Raw genomic sequence first — 16,504 nt, 5'->3', positions numbered from 1 at the left:
ATCAATCCGAAAATCCTGAGTCCATCAAACAACACCAACGAAAAACAAACAACACCAACAAAAAACAAAATGAAAACAACACCAACACTAACATCATTTTGCCTTCAATTGTTGACCTTTCTTCTTTTGCCTTGTATACGGACTCTTAAGGTACTTTGAAGGTTCGCCTACTCTCTTCCTCTTCTGGGAACGTGTCTTAACCATCACAACATCTCTTTCTTCGCCTCCTACTGCTGCTGCTTCATCTTCACCACTCATCTCAACATCTCTTGATTCGCCTCCTATTGCTGCTTCTTCTTCACCACCCATCTCAACATCTACTGCTGCTGCTGCTTCTGCTGCTTCTTCGCCTCCTACTGCTGCTGCTGNTTGTCTTCTTCTTGTTGTTCCCTAGCCACCTCATCACCATTGTCTTCTTCTTCTTGTTCCCTAGACATCTCAACACCTCCCTCAAAACCACCATCGTTCTCATATCCAGACCCTCTAAAATTGTCACTAGCCATAAAATTCAGTCCATCCTTATTCATTGCATCATTCAAACAAAGCTCAACATCTTTCAACCTTCTGTCCAAGACACTAATCTTCTTGTTGATTTCAGTAAACCCTGCTTTCATCGCTCCCATTACTTTCTTTTCAAGCGCTTTAAGATTGTTCACAAACCTAGAAGTCTGTGGCGGGATGTTTTCCTCTTCTCCTGCTGCTTCTCCTTCTTCTCGCTGCTGCTCTTCTCTCCCATTTTCTCCTCGAGCAGACACATCTAAATTATACAGCTCTTTCCAGCATATCTTCTTCCTTTCTACACATAGGCGATGCTCCCAACTCTCAGTAATTGGATCACTCGATTGTATCTCCTCATTTTCTGTGATGCGAGCCATAAGAGGGACCTCAGACAATTCAGGTTCCAAAATGCTATGAATTTCCTGTTGAATAAACAAACAAAATGCTAAGATTTCTAAATCTAAAACAAACTTTAGATCACTATGAGAAACAATTTATAGTTAAGGAGAAACACTTACCGTTGTAGATCCAAGGGCGTCATTTACATCTTCAATTGGGAAGCCTTTCATGTGACTATACCTCCATTTTTGTTTGCACATTCTTGGACAACCTGGTTCTGCTCCTACCACATCCACTCGAAACTTACTCTTCAAATCAGGAATGCACTCACACGCCAATATCTACAAGTTACATTAAACCATAAGATACAACAATTATCTACACAAAATGCTTCACAACAATTAAATTTTACCTCCAAAGGAGTTAAGAAACCCGGAAAACACCAAGTTGACTTCACACGCCCCTTAAAACTATCCATCAAACGGGAGATATTTGTAATACTTTCGTCAAATGTGTATCTCCCCCACGGAAACGTTTCACATGCATATAGATCATCCACAATTTGAAGCATAAAATCATCGATGTAGCCATACTTTTTTCTAGGTGAGATGATAGTGCTTAAGAACAAGAGCACCGCCATCTTTAACCGGTCTCTACATGCTTCCATTGAATGTAGCTTTCTTCTCGCATCTTTGATTCTTACCACAATTTTTTCGGCTTTTTATTTCCTTCTCCTTCTTCTTCTTCTTCTTCTTCTTCTCCAAAATTCCTTTTCACAAACTCATCACTCCCCAATTTCTTAAAGTTTGATGGATAGATACGACAGTCTAATCCACAAATGAGGCCATGCTCCCTAAGCGAATATCGAACGGGAACGCCATTCACCACAAACCAACAGACTCTATCTTTCTCCATACAAACCATGCGAAGCAACAACAACCACATACACGTATACCTATGGTTCTCCTCCTTATGCATGTGCCAAATGTGCTTAAACTGCGAGTGTGAGCGAAACCAATCCTTCTCCGTTTCCGTAAGGATTTCCAAGTCTTTCATCGTTTTGTTCTCTTCAGACCTTGATGACAGCCTACACCACTTTGTATAATTTGTTTGCTTGAAGTAAAACTTCAGAGGTGGTATTGGTTGGGTCTCCTCTTCTGTATCCTGCAAAACAGAATTGTAATAAATAGTTGTACTAAAATGTCTAGTTGTACCAAACAAACTTATATGTACTAAAATGTCTAGTTGTACCAAACAAACTTATTTGTACCAAAACACAACTCATTCAATTTCTCAATTCCCGCTATATCTACAAACCTAAATCAAACCCGCTCCATGTACAAACAAAATCAAACTCTAGTATCTCAATTTCTCTAAATTTCACTCTAGTTACCTGTGGATGCGATGGAGGAGACCTCTGTTCCTCGGATTCTGTTTGGGATAGATCCTCATCATCTGGCGGCTGAGGAGGATCTAATGTTGGCGGAGGAGGAGAACCTTCAGTTTGTGGAGGAGGAGAACCTTCACTTGGCGGATGAGGAGAATTTTCAGTTCGCGGAGGAGGAGGATCTACTGCCAACGAAGGAGGAGGATCTACTGCCGACGGAGGAGGAGAAGCTTCAGTTTGCAGAGGAGGAGGAGTTATTGCTGGCGAGGGAGGAGCTATTGCTGGCGGAGGAGGAAAACTTGAAGTTCGCGGAGGAGGATCTTCAATTATGGGATTCTTCTTCTTCCTCTTCTTCGAATTTATACCATTTCGAGTCTTAGGACCCATTGATATCACTAGATTAACAAAAAAACACAAAATTTAAGAGATTTCGTTCGTTTGAGTTTGAACCCTAATTTTACAAAACAAAAAGACTTACCTTTACCGAAATTGAGGAAAACGACGAGAATTGATAAGATTTTGAGCAAATAGAGGAGATGCCCAAGAGATTTTGGAGGATATTGTTGAAGAACAGAGAATTTTGGTGAAGAGAGGGAGAGGAAGAGAGTCGGACTGTTAAAAATGGGGAAAGAAGATAATCGAAGGAAACAAAAAAAGAGTTGAAAAATGTTTACCCGAATTTGTTTGGATAACCCGAATATTTGGGTGGGTAATCCGAATGTTGCTGGTTGGGTTGGTAAATATTGGAAATCGTTAAAGTTTTTTAGTATTTGACCAATTTTTTGATTAAAAGAAAAGAAAAAACAAATTATTTATTATAACAAAGGTAAATTAGAAAAGAATTTGAGAGAGAAGGGCACGAGAGAATAAAGTCCGTACCCATAACTGATAGGGTAAATCCGTGTAAGATTTCATAGTTTCGGGTACCTACCCATTTTTAACCCGTTTATTTTTTTAGAAAAAAAAGCAGGTCTGTAAACCCAGTTTTAAACATGGGTTTTGGGTACCCACTGGGTTTTTACCCATTTTTAACATCCCTATACGTAATTTATATTGGTCAAGTACTAATATCACGCGATTTTCCATGTACTTGTGTTTCTCAAAAAAAAAAAAAAAGTACATGTACTTTTGTACCAAGTAGATGATATCTTATCGCATATCTTGATTCCTAAACTTGTGCAATTTAAATTAAGATATGAGCGAAACTTAGATTACGGGAAAATCACATTTAAACCTTTAAAGTGTCATTGAGTATCACTTTAAACTTTGAGACTTTTTCACTAACACTATAAACCTTTAAAATGATTTCACTAATACTTCAAGCCTTAAAACTAATTTTCCTGTTTGCACTGATGTAGTACTTTTACTTCAATTAAATTATCAATCCACAATTTGCATTAATCAACTCACTAAGAATACACAAAGATGATTAATCTATTCTTAAACAGGAAAAGGTTCTTTTGTCACAATCTTAACTGACAAACTGATTCAAGAAATAAAACAAGACAATTCAAAACAAGCAAAATCAAAGAAACATAACACAACTAGCAACAAGCTTTAAAAATCAAGATTAAACAAGTGAACTTTGGGCAAGGTTATTGACTTGGGAGATAGCTAACCAATCCTATATGTCTAAGCAACAAACAAGAACAATCCTATGGCTAAGAACACTTATGCAAATCAAATCATTTCCATGATAGAGATTCATATGCTAATCAAGTGATAATCAACAATTTCCAAAGGCAATCACAAGGCAAGCGTGCATTAAGAACAAGTCTAAATACCACTAAGCACCCTAATCATCAATTTCCATTGGCTAGGAATGCAATGCTCTTGATTAATTTTGTTCAGGAATTTCATCAAATACCTTATGGGCATGGAAATCCTAATGTCTAGATTCAAGCTTGATCAAGGCTATTTAGCATTATTAACACTAATCAAGATAGGATATACATAAATAAAGCCTTAGACATCAAAGATCAATCATCTATCTCCCTAATCTACCTAGCCCAAAGTTCTAAAAGATCTACTCACTCATGGTTATGATCACACAAAGGTAGAGGTTTGATCTTTGTGAAATCATAATTAGAGATTATAGAATAGGAGATTTGAATAGAAATTGCTATTAAAAACTTAGAAGTGTACTCAATCATTCAACAAACCAAGAGTAAACAAGCTTAAGAACCCTAACTGGCTGCTAAACAAGAGATAAGATAAGAGATAAGTCTCCCCTTAATAGGGTTAGAGTATTTATAGCAAAATAAAAGGGAGCCGGATTAACCCAGTTCAAACCGGGTCAAACCCGGATCAAAACTAAAACAAGTGTGGTGATGGTCTCACACGGCCATGCTTTGGCCGCTGGTTTTGGCCGCTGGTACTGGCGATCTCCCCCTTGATGTACTCCATCGGCCAGCTCTTGACCGATTGGGATGGCCGCTGGTCTTCACTCGGCCATTGTTTGGCCGCTGCTCTTGGTCGCTGCTCCAAACGATCAATGCACGTATAATCTTCACTCGGCCAGTTCTTGGCCGCTGGTCTTGACCGATGGTCTCACACGGCCATGCTTTGGCCGCTGCTCCGGCCCGCTGATGGTGGCGATCTTCCTCTGACTGTATATACGCTCACTAAGACAGGTATAAATCCTTACACACACTTCCGATTGTCTTGAAATTGCCTCCATTGCAAAGCTTACTCAATTTCCAATAACTTTGGTGAAGAACTCTGGAGCTATATCCCAAGGAAAGGTCTTCATACGAGTCGATTTTTGAGGGACTGCAGACTGGTTCCGAATCATCAATTATCTTGTGTGCATCCAAATGTGTGTCTTCCATTATATTGCTAATTCTTGACTTACTTAGCTCCAAAACACACTTTTCTTGTACATCTCTACTCCAACACCTGAGATACCAAACTTGATGCAAAATGCAACCTAAACAACCTAAATGCTCATGAATATGCACAAAACAATGAAAAAACATGGCTTAAAACCCAACAAAAACACAAGATATCATGCACCCCTATGAAAGATGACGGAACAGTAATATCTGTCAACGTGATATAGTTAAACTATGCTGGTTTGATTTAAATACTTGTTTAATTAATTTAATTTAATTTAATTATTTATTATGATTGATAAAAAAATCTAAAAATACATCTAAGCAAAAAAAATGAAGAATTAGAGGTAAGGTTAACATTTGACAAATGTAAAATTGAAGACGGCAACATATTTAGAAGATTCATTGGTTTCTAATGAGAAGTCAATCGATTTGAATCAGAATCCAGTGGAGATGCATTTATTAAAAGGATTAATAATGTAAAGAGTAACGTAGTAAAAGTTTTGTCTACAATGAAGATGAACACAAATTTATTTTTTTATCTTTTTATTTATTTATAAAAACTAAAAGTAATTAAAATTTAAATTAAACCAACATAGTTTAACTATTTCGCTTTGACGAATATTATTATTCCGTTATTTTTTATGGCGATACAAAAATAATGAAAGTTAGTTTTAAGGTTTAAAGTGTTAGTAAAATCATTTTAAAGGTTTATAGTATTAGTGGAATTCTCTCGAGGTTTAAAGTGTTACCCAATGACACTTTGAAGGTTTAAAACGTGATTTTCCCCTTAGATTACTCTCCAACTCTCTAGAACCTATGGATCGATAACTAATTTAAGACATTCAAAGTGGCTGTCCATAGTTGAAAGATTCAAAAATCAATCTATCCAACCCTATGATGACTAATGAAACTACTATAAATTGGTTATAGAAGGAAAAGGGGATTTGGTTCACTTGTTAACAAGTATGTGTGGTTTGTGTATTATTAAACTAACATTGTAGATTCAAGATAAAGATTTCAAATACTTGGATTTCCAAGAATGATAAGGTGGGGTTTATTTTCTCATCGATCAATCAGTACTTTCTAGTGGAAAAAGGTGATTTTTTATTTTCTTTACCTTCTCGGTTGTAGTTCTTTTTATAAGAGGATGGTAGACTCTAAAATTTGTGAGGCGTTTAATGAAAAAATTCTTAATTATAATGTTCGAACTGCTCCTTAAAGTGAACAGTGAAATCTTCTCTTGATTTTGCAGCTGCATGTAGATGTAGCTCAAGAATAGGAGAGGTTGAAGTTGAATAAGCATTTTGAAAGAATTAATCCTTCTTGACAATTTCTGAAATGCTATGTACAAAAACATTTCTAATCGCCAGCAAAGGCGGCTCTCAATCCATTCCTTTTGTTTGCTCTATTCATGTTAATCCCTCTAGTCTTTTGGTACATCACACTTTAAGCTTTCACCCAATTGATCTTGGTCGTGGAGTTCATCTGAATAACTGAATTGGTGTGATTTAAGTCATAAATTTTCAACTTAAACCAAAATTATCAATATATCTTGCTTATCAAAGATATTTGGTAAACGACTATCTTAAGATAATCTTAGTTTCGTTTGAATGCTATATAGTGATTATTTTCATTTTGTCCCTAACCTAAACATACTTATATGCAAGAACTTATTCATGTTTATCTTTATTAAAGAAAAACATATGTATTCATATTGTTTGGGCAAAAGTAATTGATTCGTTTAGAAACTACGAAAAACGAAAAAAATAGATGTTGACAAAGCCAGTCACGAAACTCTTGGTCCATTAACAGAGCTAGTCACGACAGAGTCGTTCATTAGACTCTTGGTCCATTAACAGAGCTAGTCACGAAATTTACTGACCATTGACAAAGCCAGTCACGAAACTCTCAGCCTGTTGACAGAGTCAGTCATGAGCTTTTGGCCCGATTGTCGAGTCGGTCACGAGCTCTTGGTCCATTGGCCTGATCACAAGACTTTTCCCTTTTATTAGATAAATTCAAACTTGTGTTGACTTTATCCCTAGAATATGCGTTGACTCAATAAATTCTATTTTATTAATGGAGATGATAAAATTATACACAACACATATGATACTTTCACTTTTATATATTTATTCATAATATACATTTGCATTCAACCAAAATAAAAACTTCTATCATGGATTGAAGTTCAAATATATTGGTTTCTGTTGGGATACAAACAATGTCCCACATCTGAAGATTAGAAAATAAGTTTCTAATATATAAGCCAAAATCAACTCCAATTAGTATGAGGCTTTTTGGGAAACAGTCCAATAATAAATTTGTGCAGGCTTTGTCATCTAGACCCAAAGCGGACAATATCATACTAATAGGGAAGTTGGTTTGAGCTTAGAAAGCTCAACAATTGGTATTAGAGCCTAGGTTGAAAAGTGGACCTAGGAGAGTGGATGTGGGCTCTCTGTTCGGTATGGGAGGATCTCTCAAAAATATAACATCAACAACAAAAAAGGATTATATCTTATTTTTATAAGTAGTAAAATTAATTGTTTGTTTTTATAAGAACAAGAGGGTCCACTTGTTAAAGGTATTATTGACTAGTGGAGAACATATAAAAGGGCCAACTTAAGTATGTTTTAAGTTTTTATTTGTTTCATTCTATCGTGAAATGTCCCCTCCGCCCTTTCATTTACATAAATATGAGTCTAGCCTCTAAAGTCAAGTAAATAAAGATCGAGAGATGAGAAACACAATATCTTCAAAAATGAGTCAAGTGCTAATTATGCTTCTTCTCCTTTGCACCGTCCTTTGCCGTACCGAGTCAGCTCTTCCTTCTGTTCACCAATCAGTCCTACTAACCGGTTTGTGTTTCCTTAATATTTCATGGATTTTTTTTTGGTATAGTGTCTGTATAGGTGTTGATAAATATGAGTAATCAAATCATTAATTAATCTACTGTACGTGTCTAACAAGGTAGGAGAATGATGGGTTATTATAAACAGAATGAGGGGCTAGTAAGACCATCGCAGAGCCAACAAGGTGGTGGACGTGATACTGCTGATGATCCTAACGTTGATTACGGCAAATATTAATTTTCTTTTTCTTCTGCTTTTTAAGTACTGAAATTTCAAGAGTTTTCTGAATAAAAAATTTCAAGAGTTTTAACATTTGAATCGTTTACATTTAAAATATTGGAATGGCTTTCCCGATCTTATGTGACCAGAAGCATCTACTATAACAACCAAACACTCTAAGCATATAAATTTGAGCTTTGAATTCAGACTGAAACCAGAGAATATATGACATTTTTTATCCTGAGTTTTCATACAAAATAGCGAAAAAAAAAAAGAAGAAAAATAACACTAATTAATTTCAAATCAAATTTTCAAGAGTTTTTTCTGAATAAAACCAAAACAAAACAAAAAAAAAAAAAGCAAGAAGCAAGAGCTCGCAACTTTCACTCGATAATGGACTGAATCACTCCAGCACCAACAGTCTTACCACCTTCTCTAATAGCAAACCTCATCCCTTGTTCACAAGCAACAGGCACTATAAGCTCAACAACAATCTTAACCCTATCACCTGGCATAACCATCTTCGACTCCTCATCCTTATCATTCATAATCTTAGTCACTTTACCAGTAACATCAGTCGTCCTCATGTAAAACTGAGGTCTATACCCCGCGAAAAACGGCGAATGCCTTCCCCCTTCTTCCTTCTTCAACACATACACAATCGCTTCAAACTTAGTATGCGGAGTAATCGACCCCGGCTTAGCCAAAACCATACCTCTTTGTATATCAGCCTTTTGTATACCTCTAAGCAACAACCCTACATTATCACCAGCCATTGCTTCATCAAGAATCTTCTGAAACATTTCCACACCCGTAACCGTATAGTTCCTAGTCTCTCTCAGCCCCACCAAATCAACAGTCTCCCCAACCTTAACCGTACCTCTTTCCACACGGCCAGTAGCAACCGTACCACGGCCAGTAATCGAAAAAACATCTTCAACCGCAAGCAAAAACGGTAACTCGGTCTGCCTAGTCGGAATCGGGATATAACTATCAACAGAATCCATAAGCTCATAAATCTTATCTACCCATTTGTTCTCACCTCTCTTAACATTAGGATTCTCAGTAAGAGTCTCAACAGCTAACAAAGCAGAGCCAGAGATAATAGGAATATCATCACCGTTAAACTCGTAAGACGATAAAAGCTCACGAACCTCAAGCTCAACAAGCTCTAGAAGCTCAGCATCATCAACTTGATCTTCTTTATTAAGAAACACAACCATATCAGGAACACCAACTTGCTTAGCCAACAAGATATGTTCTTTAGTCTGTGGCATTGGTCCATCAGCACCAGAGACAACGAGGATTGCACCATCCATCTGAGCAGCACCAGTGATCATGTTCTTGACGTAATCCGCGTGACCAGGACAATCAACATGAGCGTAATGACGATTCTCTGTTTCGTACTCGACCGTGGCGGTGTTGATTGTGATCCCACGAGCTCTCTCTTCAGGAGCTGCGTCGATCTCGTCGTATTTTTTGGCTACGCTGTTTCCCATTGAGGCTAAAGCCATGGTTAGTGCTGCGGTTAGTGTTGTTTTGCCGTGGTCGACGTGACCTATTGTCCCGATGTTGACGTGTGGTTTCTTGCGTTCGAATTTTCCTCTTGCGGCGCGTACGGTGAAGGCGTGACGGAGACGGTGAGGGGTTGTTGTTGTGGTGGTGGTGATGGAGAGGGATGTGATTGAAGGGAGGAAGGAGGAAGAGAGAGTTAAGGATTGTGGTTTAATGGAGATGGATGGAGAAGTGAAGGAATTGAGGAGTTTAGTGCTGGAAGAAGAAGTAGCGGCGGGTGATGAAATCGCCATTGAATTTGGAGCAGAGGAGAGAATTTAGGGTTTTGGTTTTGGTGAATTTGGGGGAAGAGAGTGGAGAGATTTTGTGAAGTGAGTGGTTTTTTATATTTAGGCCCCCCCTGTAGAAGGCAAAGGAGGCAAAAAAGAAAACGAGAGGCTCTTACTTAGTTTTATCCGTTGCATTGTCTGCCAATCTTTTTTATTTTTTTTTTATTTATTATTAAAATTGAAGAAACATATGACAGGATAATGAAATTATTGAATTTTTATGTTTGGTTTTATAGATAGTGTATTTTTACATTTTTAAATGGGTTTAGTAATGATTTATGGGTATGATATAAATTAATAAATTATTTCAACCAAACACTAATTAGAAAAGAACTCTAATTTGGTAGTTCAAAAAAACGCCGCTCGTAGTAAGTGGAAATTTTTTAGAATATTGAAAAACGCGGATCAATCCTCAGATACTTGAATTTACGGGTAATTGTAGTTATTGGAACAGTTTGGAAAATTTTTGGAGTATTTTATAATTGAAATGGTGAATATTGTATAATTATAAGATGTGTATATTTTTTATAAAGAATTATTTTGTTGAGACCATCAAAATAATTTATATTCTTTTTTTCAATAATTTATATTCTTTTTGTTGCACAAATAATATCATTCCAACATTTTATAGACAATTGGCCTAAACTAAGTACAATATGTTTTAAATAATTTTTTTTTGATAAGAAAATGTTTTAAATAATTTTTTACTTTCTCTATTTTTTTTTGTCACATGTTTAGGTTTTAGTTTTGTTTTGCAAAAAAATGTCATTTTGTATTTTTAACGAATAATTCTCATATTCCTATTATTCAGTTTTTTAATTAGAAAGAAAAAGTTGTTAATGTGTTTATAAAAAATACAGTGGAAATTTACATGATTCTCTTAATTTGTGAAAAACATTTCAAAAAAAAAACATATTTGTGTAAAAAGAAATAGAATATTTAAAATCTGTAAATAATTTGGCTGGCATAAAACTCAAGTAATGTACAAGTTCATGGCCATATCGTTGCTTACGTGTAGCCTTATTGACCAACACAAAGATCTCTACTGGAGAGAACAAATCGTGTCGTTTCTCTAAGCACTCGTTAGTGCTGTTGAAACAGACAAATCCAATCCACGTGTGATTGCGCACTGATATTTTTATTTAACATTTTGGGCTATAGTTTTCAGGTTACGTTCTATGCCGTTTCAGGATAAATTTTGGACCGGTTCGTTTGTCAGCTCAGTCAGCTCCTCCAACAACCTATTCCGAAGAGTTTGAACACAAAATCTGACTTTCTAAAATCAAAAACATTGCCGTTTGTACTGTCAATAAACGGCAAGACACTAACCGTTGTAATGCCGACATTTCAGACACAATCCAAAAGTCACTTCTGCCTTCTGAGGTGAGAGCCTGATACTGTAATCGACATATAAAACTGAAGGTAGCAGAAAAGGATAAGACTTTAGGATGCAAAAGAGAACTGAAAAAACAAAAAAGATGGCAGCTTTGAGTTCCATGGCTATCTCAAATCTCCATTCACTTTCTTGCAACCAAAGTTGCGTCCTTTCATCCCAATTTTCAAAACCCTCGTTTAGAATTCCATCTCAGACGAAACCCAGATCCTCATTTTCCTTTTGCCTTAAGCAAAGTGATCGTGGCAGAGACGAAGAAGAAGACAAAGAGGAAGAGGAAGAAGAGGAAGAGTGTTCGGTTGTGTCAGCCGTAAGAAGCAGATACAATGAGATTGTTATAGTGGATACTATTGATTCTAGATATCTTCTTCTTGATTCCACTAGTGAGATTTTTAAAACCCTAATTCCTCTGTTTTGTATGTGAGATCCTACGATCGTAACCTAAGTTTTTGATTATGTAGGGAATGTTCATAGTGTTATCAATAAAGGAGGCCAGAATTGGACTGGATCTTATTGGGTATGTTAGATTTTTTCCATCATTAAGTTACAAAAATCTTAACTTTGGTTGTTTCTCTATTGATAAGTGAATGTGGTTGTTTTCAGGATGAGTCAGCGAGTTTGCCGCCTATTATACCTGATGGTCCCATTGCAATCTATGGCTTAGTGAGCACTACGCAATGAATCTCATACCAAGAAGTCGTCAATGATGCGTGTTTAACTTTTTGTTCATGTGTTTTACTTAGGGTGGTGGAACAGCTGCAAGATTAATTCTTGAGTTGTGGCCTTCAACGCAGCTTGAAGGTTGGGAGATCGATGAAATTGTAAGTAAGCCATATGATTTTCCTTGCGGCATTTGGTTTGCATATTGAAATCTTGAGTTCACTGTGATTTCAATTATGAACAGTAGTTGATTGAGAAATCAAGAAACTATCTCGGGCTGTCTGAGCTAGAGATACCGACATCAGAAGGCGGTAGACTTTGTATTCATATAGACGATGCTCTCTCTCCTTCTCAAGATGATTCAGGAAGATATGCTGGTGAGCACTACAGGTTAATAATTTATGTTGTTTCTCTTGTTCTTGTCTAAATTCTTGAATTTTTATGTCGGTTTAGGGATCATCGTTGATTTATTCGCTGATGGAAAGGTCTTAGATCAGCTGCAAGAGGTATTTTATAACTGGTTATGGTATTATTAGTATTATATTTAGTCAACTTTTGTGACACTTAGTTGAATTTGAATGTGTGTTCAGGTTCCAATGTGGCTGGAACTGGCTAGTCGGTTAATGCCTACCGGTCGTCTTATGGTGAATTGTGCCGGAATCGATGCAGAAATACAGAATGGAAAACCACAGTTGGTGTTAGATGATTTAACTTGGAAGTTGAATTCAACCGTCAAGGTCTTGTCAGAAGCGTTTCCTGGACAAGTGAGTAACACATTTCATTTTCATATCCTCTTTTGTTACAGTGAGAAGAACCAAAAGATCTTACGATTAACTGTTGTTTCAGGTTAGCTGGAAGAGAACACCAGATTCACAGGGTCTCAACTTTGTTGCCTTAACTGGTGGCTTACTTGATCTTAGTGACTGGTCTAACAAGGTTCCAATACGTTTGAGTGAAACAGTGAAGCTATGGAAGCTTTGCGAGACCCCTATACAAATCGGTGCTTTGAATGCATCTTAATTCTTAACATCAAGATTTCTAATGATTAAGATTTGATCAGACAATTAAACTGTATGTTCTCTACTCTGAGTTATATATAAATTTGACATTTTCAACTATTTTCAAAAACTGACCAGTGTATATGTTCTTTATCTGGGAGAACAAACCGTGTCGTTTTCTAAGACACTCGTTCGAGCTTTGTTAAAACGTACCAAAGTCTTTGACTTTCTAAATACAAACCTCGTGCCGTTTGTATAGTTAATAAACGGCAAGACACCTACCGTTGCAAAAATCGACAATTTCGAGCACACTCTGTAAATTGAAGGTAGAAGGAAGAGAAAAGGATAAGACTTTGAAGCAAAGAGAACAAACCAAAAATGGCAGCTTTGAGATCTATGGCCATCTCATCTCTACATTCACTTTCTCGATACGAAAGCTGCTTCCTTTCATCTCAATTTTCAAAACCCTTGTTCATAAATCCTTCTCAGAACAAACCCAGATTCTCAATTTCGTTTTGCCTCAAGCAAAGTGACCGTGAAGAGAGGCAAATTCAACAAGAACCTAGCAAAGAAGATGACGAAGAAGAAGAAGAAGAGTATTGGGTTGTGGTAGCCGTAAGAAGCAGATACAACGAGATTGTTATAGTGGATACTGTTTCTTCAAGATACCTACTCCTTGATTCAACTCGTGAGATTTATTAGAAACCCTAATTGCTCTGTTTTTGGATAAGTAAGCTTGTATTATCAAATCCTCTGATATTAAAACTCATCTCTGTAGAGAATGTGCATAGTGTCATCAATAAAGGAGGTCAGAACTGGACTGGATCTTATTGGGTATGACATTGCTGAAATGTTTCTCATTTGAGAGATCAATGTGGTTTATGTCAAAGAGAACAGAATCATATCAACATTTTTTGTTGTAGGATGAGTTTGCAAGTTTGCCTCCTATTATCCCTGATGGTCCTATTGCAATCTATGGCTTGGTGAGCACTATGCTATGAGTCTCATTCTGATTGTCTGAGATATGCACAGGCTTCAGTTACTCAATGATGTTGTTTACATGTGTGTGTTTTTTTTTTTTTAGGGTGGTGGAACAGCTGCAAGATTGATTCTTGAGTTGTGGCCATCTATGCAGCTTGAAGGTTGGGAGATTGATGAAATTGTATGTAAGAAGCTATCTTGACACAGTCAGATTATCTTGCGGTGTTTTTTTTTTTTTTTGGCTTATTGGAAACTTGAGTTCAATGTGTTTTCTTGTACGGACAGTAGTTGATTGAGAAAGCAAGAGACTATCTTGGGATGTCTGAGCTAGAGAAACCGACCTCACAAGGCGGTAGACTTTCTGTTCTTGTAGATGATGCTCTCTCGCCTTCTCAAGATGCTACAGGAAGATATGCTGGTGAGATTTCAAGATAAATGTATGTTGTGTATTCTGTTGTTCTTATCTGAAATCTCGGATTCTTATGTTGATTTAGGGATCATTGTTGATTTGTTTGCTGATGGAAAGGTCTTAGATCAGCTGCAACAGGTATGGTTATTAGTATTATTTAGTCACACATTGACACTTTGCGTATTAGTGTTTTGATTTTGATTTCCTTTAGGTCCCGATTTGGCATGAGCTGGCTAGTAGGCTAATGCCTAACGGTCGCATTATGGTGAATTGTGCTGGAATCGAAACAGAACTGCAGAATGGAAAACCACAGTTGGTGTTGAGTGATTCAGCTTGGATGTTGAATTCTACCGTCAAGATCTTGTCAGAAGCATTTCCCGGACAAGTAAGTAACACATTTCATCTCCATCCTTTTTGAATGAAAAGAAGTAAAAGATTAAACCCCATTTGCCACTTGCAGGTTAGCTGGAAGAGAACACCAGATTCACAAGGTCTCAACTTTGTTGCCTTGACCGGAGGCTTACCTGATCTTAGTGACTGGTCTAACAAGGTTCCAGTTCGTTTGAGCGAAACAGTGAAACAATGGAAGCTGTGCGAGACTCTCTAACAAACCGATGTTTTCAATTGCATTTTAACATGTGCCATCAAGAAATCAACCAAATTGTTGAATTTTGAGGAATCACCTCAAATGCAAAGATTTGATCAAGAAGCTCAAATGTGTATAGTGGCAACAAGTTTGTTCTTTGGATTTTTCTTTTTGCAGATGTGAGTCTGACTTTGAGTTACAAGATTCTGATTGAGCTGTTACTAATCTTACTCTCAGTCATTAGATCTTCTCTTAGCTAACTAAATTCAAACACGTTAAACTGATTTTTTTTTCAGTTACTCTTTTTTAGTCAGACAAAGTTTTTGGACCGCTCCGGTTCGAACCGAGTAGACAAATAATTCGAGAACATATAAAATTCAAATTTACATACTGGAAAAATTTAATCCCTTTAAAGAGTAAGTTATGAAATTCGCAAGTCTAATAAACCTGCAATACGTTGTTAAAAAAAAATAATAATAAACCTGCAATACCTTCGCACAAAATAGTGATTGATAAACTTACTTTTCTGGCTATTTGATAAGATATCAATACAATAAAACTTGTACGTACTCTGTAAAAAGTCAATAGTAAAATATTTTCAAAGAGACACATGTACAAACTAGACATTTGACATCAATAATGAAGTAACTACACAAGTTTTTTATTTTTAGTTAGTTTGTTAATTTGGTATGACTAATTGATTATTATCAAACTTGCATAGGAACACTCAAGGTTTCGACCGAAGTCTTGATGATCTTCTCTCAAAGGTATAATGGTTCAAACTAGACTAGCTTTGAGAGTTTTACTTCAGATAAAATCTACTAAATGACAGATGAAATGAATGATTCTCTCTAGATTTAGGGTATACTCATTCATCCACATGAGAGTTGGGTTTTGTCTGACGCTTTAGTGAATAGTACTCTATAAAAAATCCAGAAATGGCTTGGGCTAGTAAAAAATCCCAAACGTTTGTTGAGTTCGAAGGAATTGCCTTAGAAAAAAAGATTTTTTGATTTTAATTCAGGAAAAAGAAGACTATTTTATGGAATTAAAGAATAATTCCCCACTATTACTTAGTTTTATTGATGTGTTTTGAGTTTTGACATTTGAGCCGGGCCTGCCTAAGTGATACGAAAATACACACCATCCATAACATGACATAAACTCAGTTTGAATCAACCCTTTAATATTTTATGACTCACACATACGAAGGTACAGATCGATATCACATCAACCAACATTTTTTCCGCCGGTTGAACTTATTATATTAAACGAAGATGGATCATATATTTAAATTAGTCAGTAGTCAAAACAATGACTTTGAACAATTAATTAAAGATAAGTCCGAATCCAACAAAACAGATAGATATTTTGATCTCCTAATAATATTATCAAGGAAGATTACGAAACTTTTAATTGTGTCTAAGAGAAAAACGTCATTTGAGTAATAAGAAATTTTAAAGTGGTTGCATATAATTAATATGTGCATATCTTGAAT

General features: G+C 36.3%; 5 protein-coding genes across 5 annotated transcripts; 3 read left to right on the top strand and 2 right to left on the bottom strand.

The window, feature by feature from the left end:
- LOC109127388 (uncharacterized protein At3g43530-like) lies at positions 354-1,477 on the bottom strand. Its single transcript, XM_019232022.1, has 3 exons — positions 1,250-1,477; positions 1,017-1,178; positions 354-920 (listed from the first exon to the last, which is right to left on the bottom strand). The coding sequence occupies exons 1-3, from the start codon at positions 1,475-1,477 to the stop codon at positions 354-356; spliced, it is 957 nt and encodes a 318-aa protein (XP_019087567.1).
- On the top strand, positions 7,802-8,208 carry LOC104724976. Its single transcript, XM_010443557.1, has 2 exons — positions 7,802-7,922; positions 8,035-8,208. Exons 1-2 carry the CDS (start codon positions 7,802-7,804, stop codon positions 8,151-8,153), a joined length of 240 nt encoding a protein of 79 aa, XP_010441859.1. The 3' UTR covers positions 8,154-8,208.
- On the bottom strand, positions 8,315-10,043 carry LOC104724975 (elongation factor Tu, chloroplastic-like). Its single transcript, XM_010443556.2, has one exon. The coding sequence runs from the start codon at positions 9,941-9,943 to the stop codon at positions 8,519-8,521; it is 1,425 nt and encodes a 474-aa protein (XP_010441858.1). The 5' UTR covers positions 9,944-10,043; the 3' UTR covers positions 8,315-8,518.
- On the top strand, positions 11,415-13,150 carry LOC104724974. Its single transcript, XM_019231671.1, has 8 exons — positions 11,415-11,755; positions 11,834-11,889; positions 11,976-12,035; positions 12,116-12,193; positions 12,280-12,409; positions 12,486-12,538; positions 12,623-12,796; positions 12,879-13,150. The coding sequence occupies exons 1-8, from the start codon at positions 11,428-11,430 to the stop codon at positions 13,050-13,052; spliced, it is 1,053 nt and encodes a 350-aa protein (XP_019087216.1). The 5' UTR covers positions 11,415-11,427; the 3' UTR covers positions 13,053-13,150.
- LOC104724973 lies at positions 13,338-15,290 on the top strand. Its single transcript, XM_010443554.2, has 8 exons — positions 13,338-13,718; positions 13,809-13,864; positions 13,954-14,013; positions 14,115-14,192; positions 14,300-14,429; positions 14,506-14,558; positions 14,632-14,805; positions 14,881-15,290. The coding sequence occupies exons 1-8, from the start codon at positions 13,409-13,411 to the stop codon at positions 15,025-15,027; spliced, it is 1,008 nt and encodes a 335-aa protein (XP_010441856.1). The 5' UTR covers positions 13,338-13,408; the 3' UTR covers positions 15,028-15,290.

Source organism: Camelina sativa, chromosome 11, assembly GCF_000633955.1.
Source record: "Camelina sativa cultivar DH55 chromosome 11, Cs, whole genome shotgun sequence".
Classification (NCBI taxonomy): Eukaryota; Viridiplantae; Streptophyta; class Magnoliopsida; order Brassicales; family Brassicaceae; genus Camelina; species Camelina sativa.
Note: the sequence above shows the minus strand (reverse complement) of the source record. Positions and strands in the feature narration are given on the sequence as shown.